Below are 12,054 nucleotides of genomic sequence, written 5' to 3' on the forward strand. Positions count from 1 at the left end.
CTATAGGTCACGCTTGTATCTTTCTCACTGCACCTAATGCTATTGGTCAAAATCGAAGGCTCTTAATAAATACTTAGAAATACTCTTCTTCAAGTGCTGGGAAGAGGAGGGCCAAGGTGCTGATGTGAGGAGTTTGTGGGAGCAAGGAAGTAGTTAGGTAAAAGGCCAAGCGTGCAGTTAGGGAAAAGACTAGTGGAGACATCAGTGGTCCAATAGAAAGGACCCTGGGCTTGGAGAAGAATAAGCACGGGTTTGAATCTCACCCAAGTGGTATACTAACTTCCCTGAACTTTATCTTTCTCATTTATAAAATGGAGATAATTGTACTACCTACCCTTCCCAAAGGTGTGTTTGGTTTTTGGTGGAGTGTTTTGGAAACCTGAAAGGTCTATGGAAATTCGAGTAGTTGTTATTGGCTAAATCAGAAGAGGTGATACTCGGGCAAGGATAAGGATAGGTAGGATAGGTGGACAGGACCGGTTTCAGGAAGGTTGTCCGCAGTGGAGATAGTGCCTGCTCCCCGTCTACCCATTCTCAGTCCTGTCTGCCAGCCACGAAAGCTCAGGTCAGCGCCCTGCTCCTGCGGCCAGAGTTCCAGAACTACCCAGCCCTAAGCCTAGTCAAAGTTTGCTCCTGTTTTTGGACACAACTCCTGGATCTGGAGTAAGAAAAAACCTTGTAGCCACAGGTTTCCAGCTTTGCTCTCGGGAGCCTTTATTGGTGCTTGTACATATCTGGCTTCCGGCTAGCCCTCAGCCTAGCCCAACTAATTGCGGCTACAAGGATGGTTGGTGCTGATCTTTCGGCAGTAGCAGAAGGCGTTAAAGAAGCGGCAGTAACAGGTGGCGCACGGGTCGCAGCAGGGGACCTGGTGACCCAGGCAGGACTCGAGAAGGCGAACACAGCGCCGTGGGGAGCGATCTTCGCGGTTCATCGGACCCGGCATCTGCAGAGGACCAAGAAGGGAGGGTTCTGACGCTCAGGCTACCATAGCAGCTTGGCAATTAACTCACTGCCCGCAAATCCCCAAAGGATGTCCATGGCCACTACACATCACCTCTTATGGAGTCTCTTCATATTTCGAGGGGAGGAGATAAAAAAGAGACCCCAGTATTTCTAGGTTTATCATTGAGATTTAGACACGGAAGGGACCTCATCTAGTTAAAAATTTCCACTCCCCTCATTTCACCCAGAGAGGATGATTTACCCAAGGCAAAACAGCTAGTAAGTTGCAAAGAGAAGATTACAACCCAGGAGGACCTCTGACTCCGTATTTTACCTGAAAACAGTGGGGTGGTAGTGATCCTTGGTTTAACTCTGAAATGCTATGATTCTAGGTAAAAGGCTGCTGGAACATGAAACGTCCCTATTATCCCACTGGAGCTTCACCAATCTTTTCCTTTGTTAAAGACCTTTGCCCAAGTCCTAGTTTGCTACTTAGTAAGAGTTGACTTTACAGAGAACTTTTAAGATTTACAAAACATTTCACCCACATTAACATTTGTACCTTACAACAAAACTAAGAGGTAGGCATTACTGGATACAATTAAATTCAACAAGTATTAAACTATTTGGGACCTACTATGTGGTTAGTAAACATGAGAGGAAGGATTTCATCCCAGTTCTCTCCTCACTCTAGCATTCTCTCCATTACACTGTATTTTCTCTTACTACCTGTGTGGATTCAGGAGAGATATTTAATCTCTCCCGGACTTAACTGGAGTAGACCTAGATAGTCTCTAGGATCTTTTCCTAGTCTAAGTCCTGTGAACTTAGGAGGAGAGAAGCTGAAGAAACGAAGAGTTTTCTCCCTTCTGCCAGGGGCTTAGGTCTTGTGACTTTCTTCCTTCCCTGCAGGGATACTTACCCCAGGTGCCAGAGCCTCAGGGTCTTGCAGGAGGGATTCTTCTGCCAGCTCGGATGCCATCTGCTCCAGTTCTGGCTGTATACCAGGGCCTGGCAGGTAGAGAAGAGGTGAAGGGAAGGTAGCCCCCTACCTAGTCCAGTCCAGCCCAGCCTACTAGAGGATCCCTGGAGTGGGAGATGGGGCAAAACTTAGGGAGAATGAAAAGCAGTGTGTGTGGAAGGACACAGAATCCAGGTGCAGGAGGAAATGGGCATTAGTTCTAAAGACTGCCTACAGTCCCTAATTCCAACCTGGTTCGCTGGAAAGAGTATGGGGTTTGGAGGCAGAGGGGACCTGGGTTCAATTCCTGACTATTCCACCAACTACCTATCTAGTGTTTCAGTCTCTGGAAAGTGATGGAATTGGACTAAATGATCTTAGAAATCTTTTCAAGCTTCTCGGGTGGGTGGACACCAGCCTTGGAGGAAAGGGGAAGGTTCCTAATTTTTCTGACTGAGCCTCAGAAGGAAATCTTTAGTCCCTTGGTTGTCCATAACTCCCTAAGTTTCAGTACTGACCTGAGAGTCCCAAAGATGCTGCAGGAGGTGAGTGCAGGAGCCCAGAGTACAGAGCCTGACTTGACCTACTCAGTCTGGAGCCGATGGCCTCTGGGTACTGCTGAGTGGGCTGGGCACCCAGGGTGGTGGGCAATCCCTGCAGCATGGCCCAGCTCAGCAGCAAAGCATTCAACATCATCTGGCATAGACACCAGGAAAACATGGACTCACCCTGTGCTGCTGGGGCTCCTGAGTCTCATAGCTCTTGACATATCTCAAGTCTGCAGCACTTAGTCCCCCATACCCATTCCCTCATCCCTCTGACCCCCCCCAAGACATTCACCTCATGCCACCCCCTCCACTGTTCCCTGACCCTTACCCTGAATGACAGTCATCTCCTTTGAAGAAGTCACCACCCTTTCTCTATATAGGCTCCCAGATAGCAATAGTGGGGCTGGGGTCCCAAAGGCCATTCCCTCCCCCATGAATAATTTAAGAGGCTCAAGCCTGGGGGGTCTCACCGCCTATGAATTTGTCCTTGTCCCTTTCCTTGGAGATATCCTCTTCCAACTGCCCTCCCAGCGGCTCCCCTGTTTATATATCCAGGCCCTAATGAAGAAGCAGGCCACATGACTGCTTGGTGGGATGGAGGAATGGAGGGGGGGGTCATCCTGAGCCACAGACATTGTTCCCTGAGGTCCCCGCCCTCTCTGTCACCGGCATTGGGGGTGGGGTGGTATCCTAAGGTCAGCAGTACAAGGGCTGGGGCCAGGAAGCTACCCTCTTGGGATATAAAGCAAAGGGGCTTCCCTCATCTCTCCTTTCAAATCCCTGGGTGTCTTGAACCAAGGATAAGGGTTCAGCCTAAGAACCTATGACAAAGAGGGGTCCGGGGCGCTCCACTCCTCCTTTGAATGAAAAGGGGGGCTAGGCAAATAGGGAATGGTCATGTTTCTCTGGGCTATGGAGGAGGGGAGAGGGGGAGGGGGGGTCGAGAGGGAGCAGGATAGTGGAGTAGGGACCATAGAAGTGATTAGGAATAACAAGGCAGGCAGGCAGCAAAGAGCTTTTTAATTTGTGGCCACAGAGCTGTCCACCCACTCTACATCAGAGCTTTGTAATCAAGGCCCTATGCAACCTGTTCCATTTCCTCAGCTTCCAGGAAAACAGAATGAGAGAAAACTGATGTCCCACATTGGGAGAGAGAAAAACCTTGGTGGGGGGGGGGGAGGTAGAAGGAGGGGTTTGATAAAGCACCAATTGTTTGCCAGGGAACACACCCACTGCAATCCTCATTAACCACTAGCATGCTCCCCTGTCCCCCAACCCTAGCAGGTTTTCCTGGAAGCTAAGGAAATGAAAATAGAACAGGACATGCCACCCAGTGATTGAATATCCTGGAGCTGAGACCTGGCAACCCTAGATTAAAAAGCTTTCAGGGATGCCTGCCTCATTGTTGCTAATGGACCCCAACCATTTGTACTTGGTCACACCTTATCCGCTCAGATCTTCTGAAGAGGGCTGGGGACCTGGAACCTTCTCAGCTTCCAAGACTGACCCTCTTCACTCAAAGATCCTTGGGATATAAAGGAGCCCCAGTACTGTCAAAAGAGTCTCTCTTTGTACACAGGTTTACCCATTCATGAAATGGGACTAATGCAAGACAGTGGAGAGGCTGGGGCTATTTTCAGCCCCAAGAGAAATGGGAAAGGAAAATTGGGGAGTAGTATATGAAAGTTTGGATGTTTTTTTCCAAGGGTCCTAGATTTTTTGGGACAGGCCCAATTTCAAATATTCAGTCCCATTATCTCTCTGAAGATCCTTCAGAAATACTATATTTCAGCAAATAGTAATTGGGAAAAATAATAGCTTAAATTTATATGGGGGCAGCTAGGTGGTGCAGTATATAGAGCTCTGGGTCTGGAGTGGGAAAGACCCAAGTTCAAATTCTGCCTCATGAAACTCACTAGCTGTGTGACTGTGATTCAATCACTTGACCTCTGTTTGCCTCAGTTTTTTTCATCTGTAAAATGGGGATAATAACAGCACTAGGCTTGTTGTAAAGGTCAAATGAGATGATCATTATAAAGTGTCTGGCATGTAGCAAGTGCTGTATAAATGTTAGCTGTTATCGTTAAGGGGGTGATCAGGGGAACTCCTGATTACCTTGAGAAGTGCTCTGGAGACTGAGGCCCTCTGAGAGCCCAATCCCTGTATTCCATGTCATCATCCATTTTCATAAGCAAGGTCATCAAACGCACATGCTTCTAGGTCTGAGCCCTCATTGGCCAGTCCCCCATTCCATGGAAACATGCCAAAGAAATACAAGTTAATTGGCAGGGGGCACTAGCAGCAGGGGAGTAGAGTACTGCTAAAGGCTTTATGTACACAAGCCCAAATTAAAATATTGTGCCTAATTATCCCAATAAACCATGCATAGCACATCAAGAAAGGAGCAAGAGGAGAAAAAGGTGGAAAACTGAGCATTGATCTCTTTTATTTGTTTTTTGGTTTTGACCTGTGATTTCATATTTGCCACTTGTAGTATAAGAGAGTTGCCTACAGGCACTAACAGGTAGTGATTTTTCCATGGTCACTGCCAAGATGTAAATCGAAGTCTTATCTCCAATCTAAGTCATCACCCTCCATATTGCTCTTTTGACTTTTTAGACTTTGCAGCCACCATGTCTCAGCCACAGTCTTACCCTGGAAAATCCGTTATTCCCTGCGGCCTTATCATCCTGGAACATGTATTATTCTCTGTGACCTTCTCAATAGCATTAGAAAGACACTGCTGGAAAAACCTGGGAAGACACATACAAACTGGTGAAAAGCAAAGTGAGCAGAGCCAGGAGAACATTGTACACAGCAACAGCAATCTTGTAACGACGATCAACCATGAAAGACTTAGCTACTGTGATTGAAACAATGATCAAAGAAAATTCAAATTCCATATGAAAAATGCCATCTACCCTCAGAGAGAAAACTGATAAACTCCGAGTGCAGAGTTTTAACTTCCTTTATTTTTCTTGTTTTTTATGTTTTCTTTTGCAACATGGTTAATACAGAAATATGTTTCACATGACTTCACATGTACAAGTAATATTATATTGCTTGCCTTCCCAAGGGGTAGGGGAGGGGCAGGAGGCAGGGAGAGAATCTGGAACTCAAAAAAATGTTTAATAAATAATGTTTAATAATAAAATTTTTTACATGTAATTGGGAAATATTTAACAAATAGATAAATTATGTATATATATATACATATGTGTATACATATATACACAAATGTGTGTGTGTGTATATGTATACAGAGAGAGAGACAGGCAGAGAGAGAGAGAGAGAGAGAGAGAGAGAGAGACTGCTGAAGTTTCAGTTGGTTGAGTGGTTTGAGAGGGCTCTCTTGCCCATGTTCCATCAACAACATTTCAAAGTTCCATTGGTCAAGAGTAGGATTGGACCTGATTATCCACCTGCAGCCTATCCAGCATAGCCAGCACCCATGCCCTGCACCAGTGAACTGATTAAATGCCTACCTTATTTTTGTCAGGGGAAGGTAATAAGGGACTTCAGCAGGAGCCTCGAGAAGTTGGGCATCTTCTATTAGCAAGCTGTGGATAATTTTCCGAATGATTTATCTACTGGCATTTACAATGGTAGGACCTGCATTGTAAATAAATAGAGATGTCAATATGATGGTTTTAAGCATAGGTTAAAACTCATACTATAAGGATGTTTTTTAAAATATATGGACACTCATATCATACATACCTTCAAAGAGGACTTCTTGTAAGTATGTTGTCTCTCCTATTAGACTGTGAGCTCCCTGAGAACAGGAACTGCTTTTTTACTTTCTTTGTAACGATTATGTTGGAATGCTCTCCAAAAAAAAAAGATATAGGAGGAAGAAAGAGGGATTCACTGGGACAGGGGTGGAGAACCTTCTGCCTCAAGGCCACATGTGGCTTTCTAGGTCCTTGATGCAGCCTTTTGATGGAGTGCAAGTTTTACAGAACAAATCCTTTTATTGAGGGGATTTGTTCTGTGAAGTTTGGATTCAGTCAAAGGGCCACACTTGAGGACCTAGAGGGCCACATGTGGCCTTGAGGCTGCAGGTTCCTCATTGCTGCTTGACTGGGAGGAGACGGAAAGGAGAGGTAGAATAGGGAAAATTTTCTCATATAAAAGAAGTGCACAAGGATGAACTTTTACAATGGAGGGGAAAATAAGGAAGGGGTGGTAGCAGGCAAAACTTGAACCTCATTCTCACCACAATTGGTTTAAAGAAGGAAGAATATATGCACATTCAGTTATAATGAATGTAAAAAATTTTGACAGCAAGTTTCTCTAACAAAGACTCCATTTCTCAAATATATACTGAGTATAGAACTGAGTAAAATTTACAAATATAAGAGCCATTCCCCAAATGATGAATGGTCAAATTACATGAAAAGGCAGTTTTCAGTAGAAGAAATAAAAAACTTTCTATAGTCCTTTGGAGGGAAAAATGGTCTAAATCACTACTGATTAGAGAAATGTAAATTAAAACAACTTTGAGGTACCACTTCACACCTATCAGAAATGACAAATGCTGAAGAGAATGAAGGGAAAATAGGTACACTAATGAATTTTTGGTGGAGTTGTGAATTCAGCCAACCATTCTAGAGAGCAATTTGGAAGTATTCACAAAGGGCTATAAAACTATGCATATCCTTTGATCCAGCAATACCACTACTAGGTCTGTATCCAAAGAGATCAAAGAAAAAGTAAAAGGACCCATTTGTACAAGAAAACACATAGCAGCTCTTTTTGTGGTGACAAAGAATTGGAAATCGAGGGGATGCTCATCAGTTAGGAAATAACTGAGAAAGTTGTGGCATATGATTGTGATGTAGTACAATTGTGTTGTGAGAAATGATGAGGGTATTGGTCTTAGAAAAACATGGGAAGACCTATATGAAGTGATGCAAAGTAAAGTGAGAAGAACCTGGAAATAATTATGCGTAGTGATAATCACTTAATATCAATTTAGTAACTTCATTAAGATCCAGAGCCTGAACGAATAGCCTCTTTGTTCTCTGAGTAAACTCAGAGAATACCTCTTCCTATATCAAAAAGCACAGATGGGGCTGACTTAAGAGCACTCTTTACTCTGTCTATGGCCATTAAGGATGAGACCCTTAACCTGAGACACTATCTTGAATAATGTGACTTTTTCTTACTTTAATATTTTTATGGACATATACTATGTTGTGGCATGTTAGTGGTAAATTAAACACAGAGATCCTGGGTTTTAATTTCAATTAACATTTTGTCAACTCTCTTATCTTATTGTATTTACAACCTATTCAATTTATAAAAGTCCTTTTCTTGTATCATGGTTAAACATACATGGAGATCATAAATTTGAGTAACACAAACATGCTGAGTTGTGACTGTTCTAAAAATGTATTTAAGCTTTCTCATTCTTTGTTCAGATGTCAGATTTCATCTGGCCCCATACATGTATGTATGCTGCTAGCTTTAAGAGAATAAATAATATGAATTTACATATCACCTAGTTTGTTTGCCTCCTTTAATCAAACTTTCAGGTCGACAATAGTAACAGCAATACTATAATGATGATCAATGTGAAAGACTTGGCTACTCTGATCATACAGTGATCCAAGACAATTCCCGAGGACTCATGATTTTAAAAATGCTATCTACCTCTAGAGAGAGAATTGATGAATTCTGAGTACAAATTGAAGTACAATTTTCTCATTTTCTTTATTTTTCTTGCTTTTGGGGGGGAGTATGGCTAATATGAAATGTGTTTTACATGATTTCTCATGTATAATTAATATCATATTTCTTGCCTTCTCAGTAGGGGTAGAAGGGAGGAATAGAATTTGGACTCAAAATTTAAAATTAAAAAATGTTTAAAATAAATAATAAATTTGAAAAAATTAAGATAGCAGCTGGAAAACAGGGACTCATTTAAGCTCTCCCCCAGATCCCTCTAAAGGCCTGTAAAAATGGCTCTGAACAAATTCTAGAGCTATAGAACCATGAAATAACAGAGGGAAGCAGGTATCCAGCCCAGGATGACCTGGATGGTCACTGGGAAGGGTCTATGGCACTGTGCTGGGAGTGGAGCACAGCCCAGCGTGTGTCAAGGCAGGACAGACCAGGGTGGAGGAGATCTGGTGAGGAGGACTTAGGGCCAGGAATCACTGAGCTATGGCAGTTACCAGACTTCTCAACCCACAAATGCCAAAGACCACGGAGCAGGTCAGTGAGAAATCTGCTGGATCCAGGTGAGAGAAGTGCTCAGTCTGGCCCCAGCCTTGGGGGTGGTGGAGGTGGCACAGTGGCAGAGGCACAGCAACAGCAGCAGCAGCAGGAAGCTCCTGCACCTGCTTCCAGAGCTCCAGCTGTGGTTGCTTCCAGCCCCAGGACCACCCGGTGGGAGGAATCAAGTGGTGGATCAGAGTGGGAATGCAGGGAGCACTTTGCTGGTGCAGAGGCAAGATTATCTTGCTTTGCCCTTCTCAGATCTGGGTCACAGTCCTGGTTGGCAGTTCTCGGGGGAGGAGGAGCACTGGTGCGGGAGAGCTTGTGGTGGCTTAGAAGTAGCTCTGAAAACAGCAGTGCAAGGCCCCTGAAGCTTGGGACAAAGCATTCTCCACTCTGAAGGCAGTCATAACCTGACCAAAAGCTCAAGGGTCAAGTAGTTGGCTAGGAACATGAGCAGCAGGCAGTGTAAAAGGACTCAGACTATAGAATATTTTTTTGGTGATAAAGAAGATCAAAACATACAGCCAGAAGAAGTCAACAAAGTCAAAGGGCCAATGTCAAAAGCTTCCAAGAAAAATATGAATTGGTCTCAGGCCATGGAAAAGCTCAAAAAGGATTTGGAAAATCAAGTAAGAGAAGTAGAGGAAAAATTGGGAAGAGAATTGAGAGTAATGCAAGAAAATCATGAAAAACAAGTCAATGACTTGCTAAAGGAGATCCAAAAAATACTGAAGAAAAGAACACCTTAAAAAATAGACTAACCCAAATGGCAAAAGAGCTCCAAAAAGCCAATGAGAAGAATGCCTTAAAAGTCAGAATTAGCCAAATGGAAAAGGAGGTCCAAAAGACCACTGAAGAAAATACTACTTTAAAAATTAGAATGGAGCAAGTGGAAGCTAGTGACTTTATGAGAAATCAAGAAATTATAAAACAGAACCAAAAAATGAAAAAATGAAAGACAATGTGAAATATCTCATTGGAAAAACCACTGACCTGGAAAATAGATCCAGGAGAGAGAATTTTAAAATTATTGGACTACCTGAAGCCATGATCAAAAAAATAACCTAGATATCATCTTTCAAGAAATTATCAAGGAAAACTTCCCTGATATTCTAGAACCAGAGAGTAAAAGAGACATTGAAAGAATCCACCGACCGCCTCTTGAAAAAGATCCCCAAAAGAAAACTCCTAGGAATGTTGTAGCCAAATTCCAGTTTCCAGGTCAAGGAGAAAATATTGCAAGCAGCCAGAAAGAAACAATTTGAGTATTATGGAAACACAATCTGGATAATACAAGATCTAGCAGCTTCTACTTTAAGGGATTGAAGGGCTTGGAATATGATATGGAAGTCAAAGGAGCTAGGATTAAAACCAAGAATCACCTACCCAGCAAAACTCAGTGTAATACTCCAATGCAAAATATGCATTTTCAATAAAATAGAGGACTTTCAAGCTTTCTCAATGAAAATACCAGAGCTGAATAGAAAATTTGACTCTAAAATATAAGAATCAAGAGAAGCATGAAAAGGTAAACAAGAAAGGGAAATCATTAGGGACTTACTAAAGTTGAACTGTTTTGTTTACATTCCTACATAGAAAGATGATGAGTGTAACTCATGAAACCTTTCTCAGGATTAGGGTAGTATATATATATATATATATATATATATATATATATATATATATATATATATATATATATAGACAGAGGGCACGGGGTGAGTTGAATATGAAGAGATGATATCTAAAAAAATTGAATTAAGGTGTGAGAGAGGAATATATTGGGAGAAGGAGAAAGGGAGAGATATAATGTGGTAAATTATCTCACACAAAAGTGGCAAGAAAAAGCAGTTGTATTGGAAGGGTAGAGGGGACCCGTGAAAGGAAATGAGTGAATCTTGCTCTCATCAGATTTGACTTAAGGAGGGAATAACATACACACTCAATTGGGTACCTTACCCTACAGGAAAGTAGAGGGGAAGAGGACAAGAGAGGGGGGATGATAGAAGGGAGGGCAGATAGGGGGAGGAGGGAATCAAAAAGAAACACTTTTGAAAAGGGACAGTGTCAAGGGAGAAAATTGAATAAAGGGGGACAGGAATAGGATGGAGGGAAATATAGTTAGTCTTTTACAACATGACTGTCATGGAAGTGTTTTGCATAATGATACATGCATAGCCTATGTTGAATTGCTTGCCTTCTCAAGGAGGGTGGGTGGGGAGGGAAGAAGGGAGAGAATTTGGAACTCAAAGTTCTAAAAACAAATGCTCAAAAAAAAGTTGGTTTTACATGCAACTGGGAAATAAGATATACAGGCAATGGGGTATAGAAATTTATCTTGCCCTACAAGAAAGTAAGGGGAAAAGGGATGGGGGGGGAGTGGGGAGGCAGAAGGGAGGGCAGACTGGAGAAAGGAGTAATCAGAATATATGCCATCTTGGGGTGGGGGGAGGGTAGAAATGGGGAGAAAATTTTAACCCAAAATCTCATGGAAATCAATGTTGAAAACTAAAAATATTAAACATTAAAGAGATGTGGGGGAAAAATTTGAAAAAATTAAAGAAAAAAAAAGCATTGTCCATGAACTCCCTGTTGCAACAATCTGCTAGCGGCTGCTGAAGGGGTGTAAGACCCACCAACAACCAGCACACAGAACGCTGCCTGCACAGGTTCTTTTCATCTGCTTTACTAAGGAAAGCAATGTTAAGGGGTTAACAATCTTACTTTAATCCAACATACAAATGTCATTCGCTTAGTTCAGGGGAAAAAGCCAGCACCCTGAACTTCAGAGCAAATACAAACAAATTACAAACATCCACAGACAGACCTTGTCTGAGTCACATCTCAATGCATGGTTACCAGGATTTAACAAAGTCTGAACATCCGGGTTTGCAAGGTGGAGGGCTCTTCACTACAGCTGCCCAGAGTCTCCACTTCAGCACTTCACCAAGAGTGAGAGCCCCGAGCAAACAGCTCTGTTCTCTCTTTTTATGCACTCTTTAGCCATCATCAAACGTCATCTGAGTGACCAGAACTCAGGCTCCTACTATTGGCTCTGGTCTTAGCAACTCCCCTTAGGACCCTGAAGGCTTCATGCCCACATAGGCTTAGCACCTAGTAGATAGGGGTTTGGGCCTGGGGTTTAGCCCCTACTAAGACTCAATCAAAGACACCCAACTTAATGGATATTACACTCCCCTCTTTGATCGAGCAAGCGAGCATGTAGAGAGGAAGCTAGGTGGGGCCATGGATGGAAAGCTGGTCCTGGAGACAGGACATTGTTGTTGGTTGGTCTCACTCTATGTGACCCCTTGGACTTTGGCCAATTTTCCTGGAGTGGTTTGCCATGGCCTTCTCCAGTGTGTCCCTGGA

General features: G+C 43.0%; 1 protein-coding gene across 1 annotated transcript; it reads right to left on the reverse strand.

The window, feature by feature from the left end:
- Positions 1 to 766: 766 nt before the first annotated feature.
- Positions 767 to 2,599, reverse strand: LOC118841327 (agouti related neuropeptide). Its single transcript, XM_036748706.1, has 3 exons — positions 2,425 to 2,599; positions 1,868 to 1,956; positions 767 to 946 (listed from the first exon to the last, which is right to left on the reverse strand). Exons 1-3 carry the CDS (start codon positions 2,597 to 2,599, stop codon positions 767 to 769), a joined length of 444 nt encoding a protein of 147 aa, XP_036604601.1.
- Between the last annotated feature and the right edge of the window lie 9,455 nt (positions 2,600 to 12,054).

Source organism: Trichosurus vulpecula, chromosome 3 (assembly GCF_011100635.1).
Source record: "Trichosurus vulpecula isolate mTriVul1 chromosome 3, mTriVul1.pri, whole genome shotgun sequence".
Classification (NCBI taxonomy): Eukaryota; Metazoa; Chordata; class Mammalia; order Diprotodontia; family Phalangeridae; genus Trichosurus; species Trichosurus vulpecula.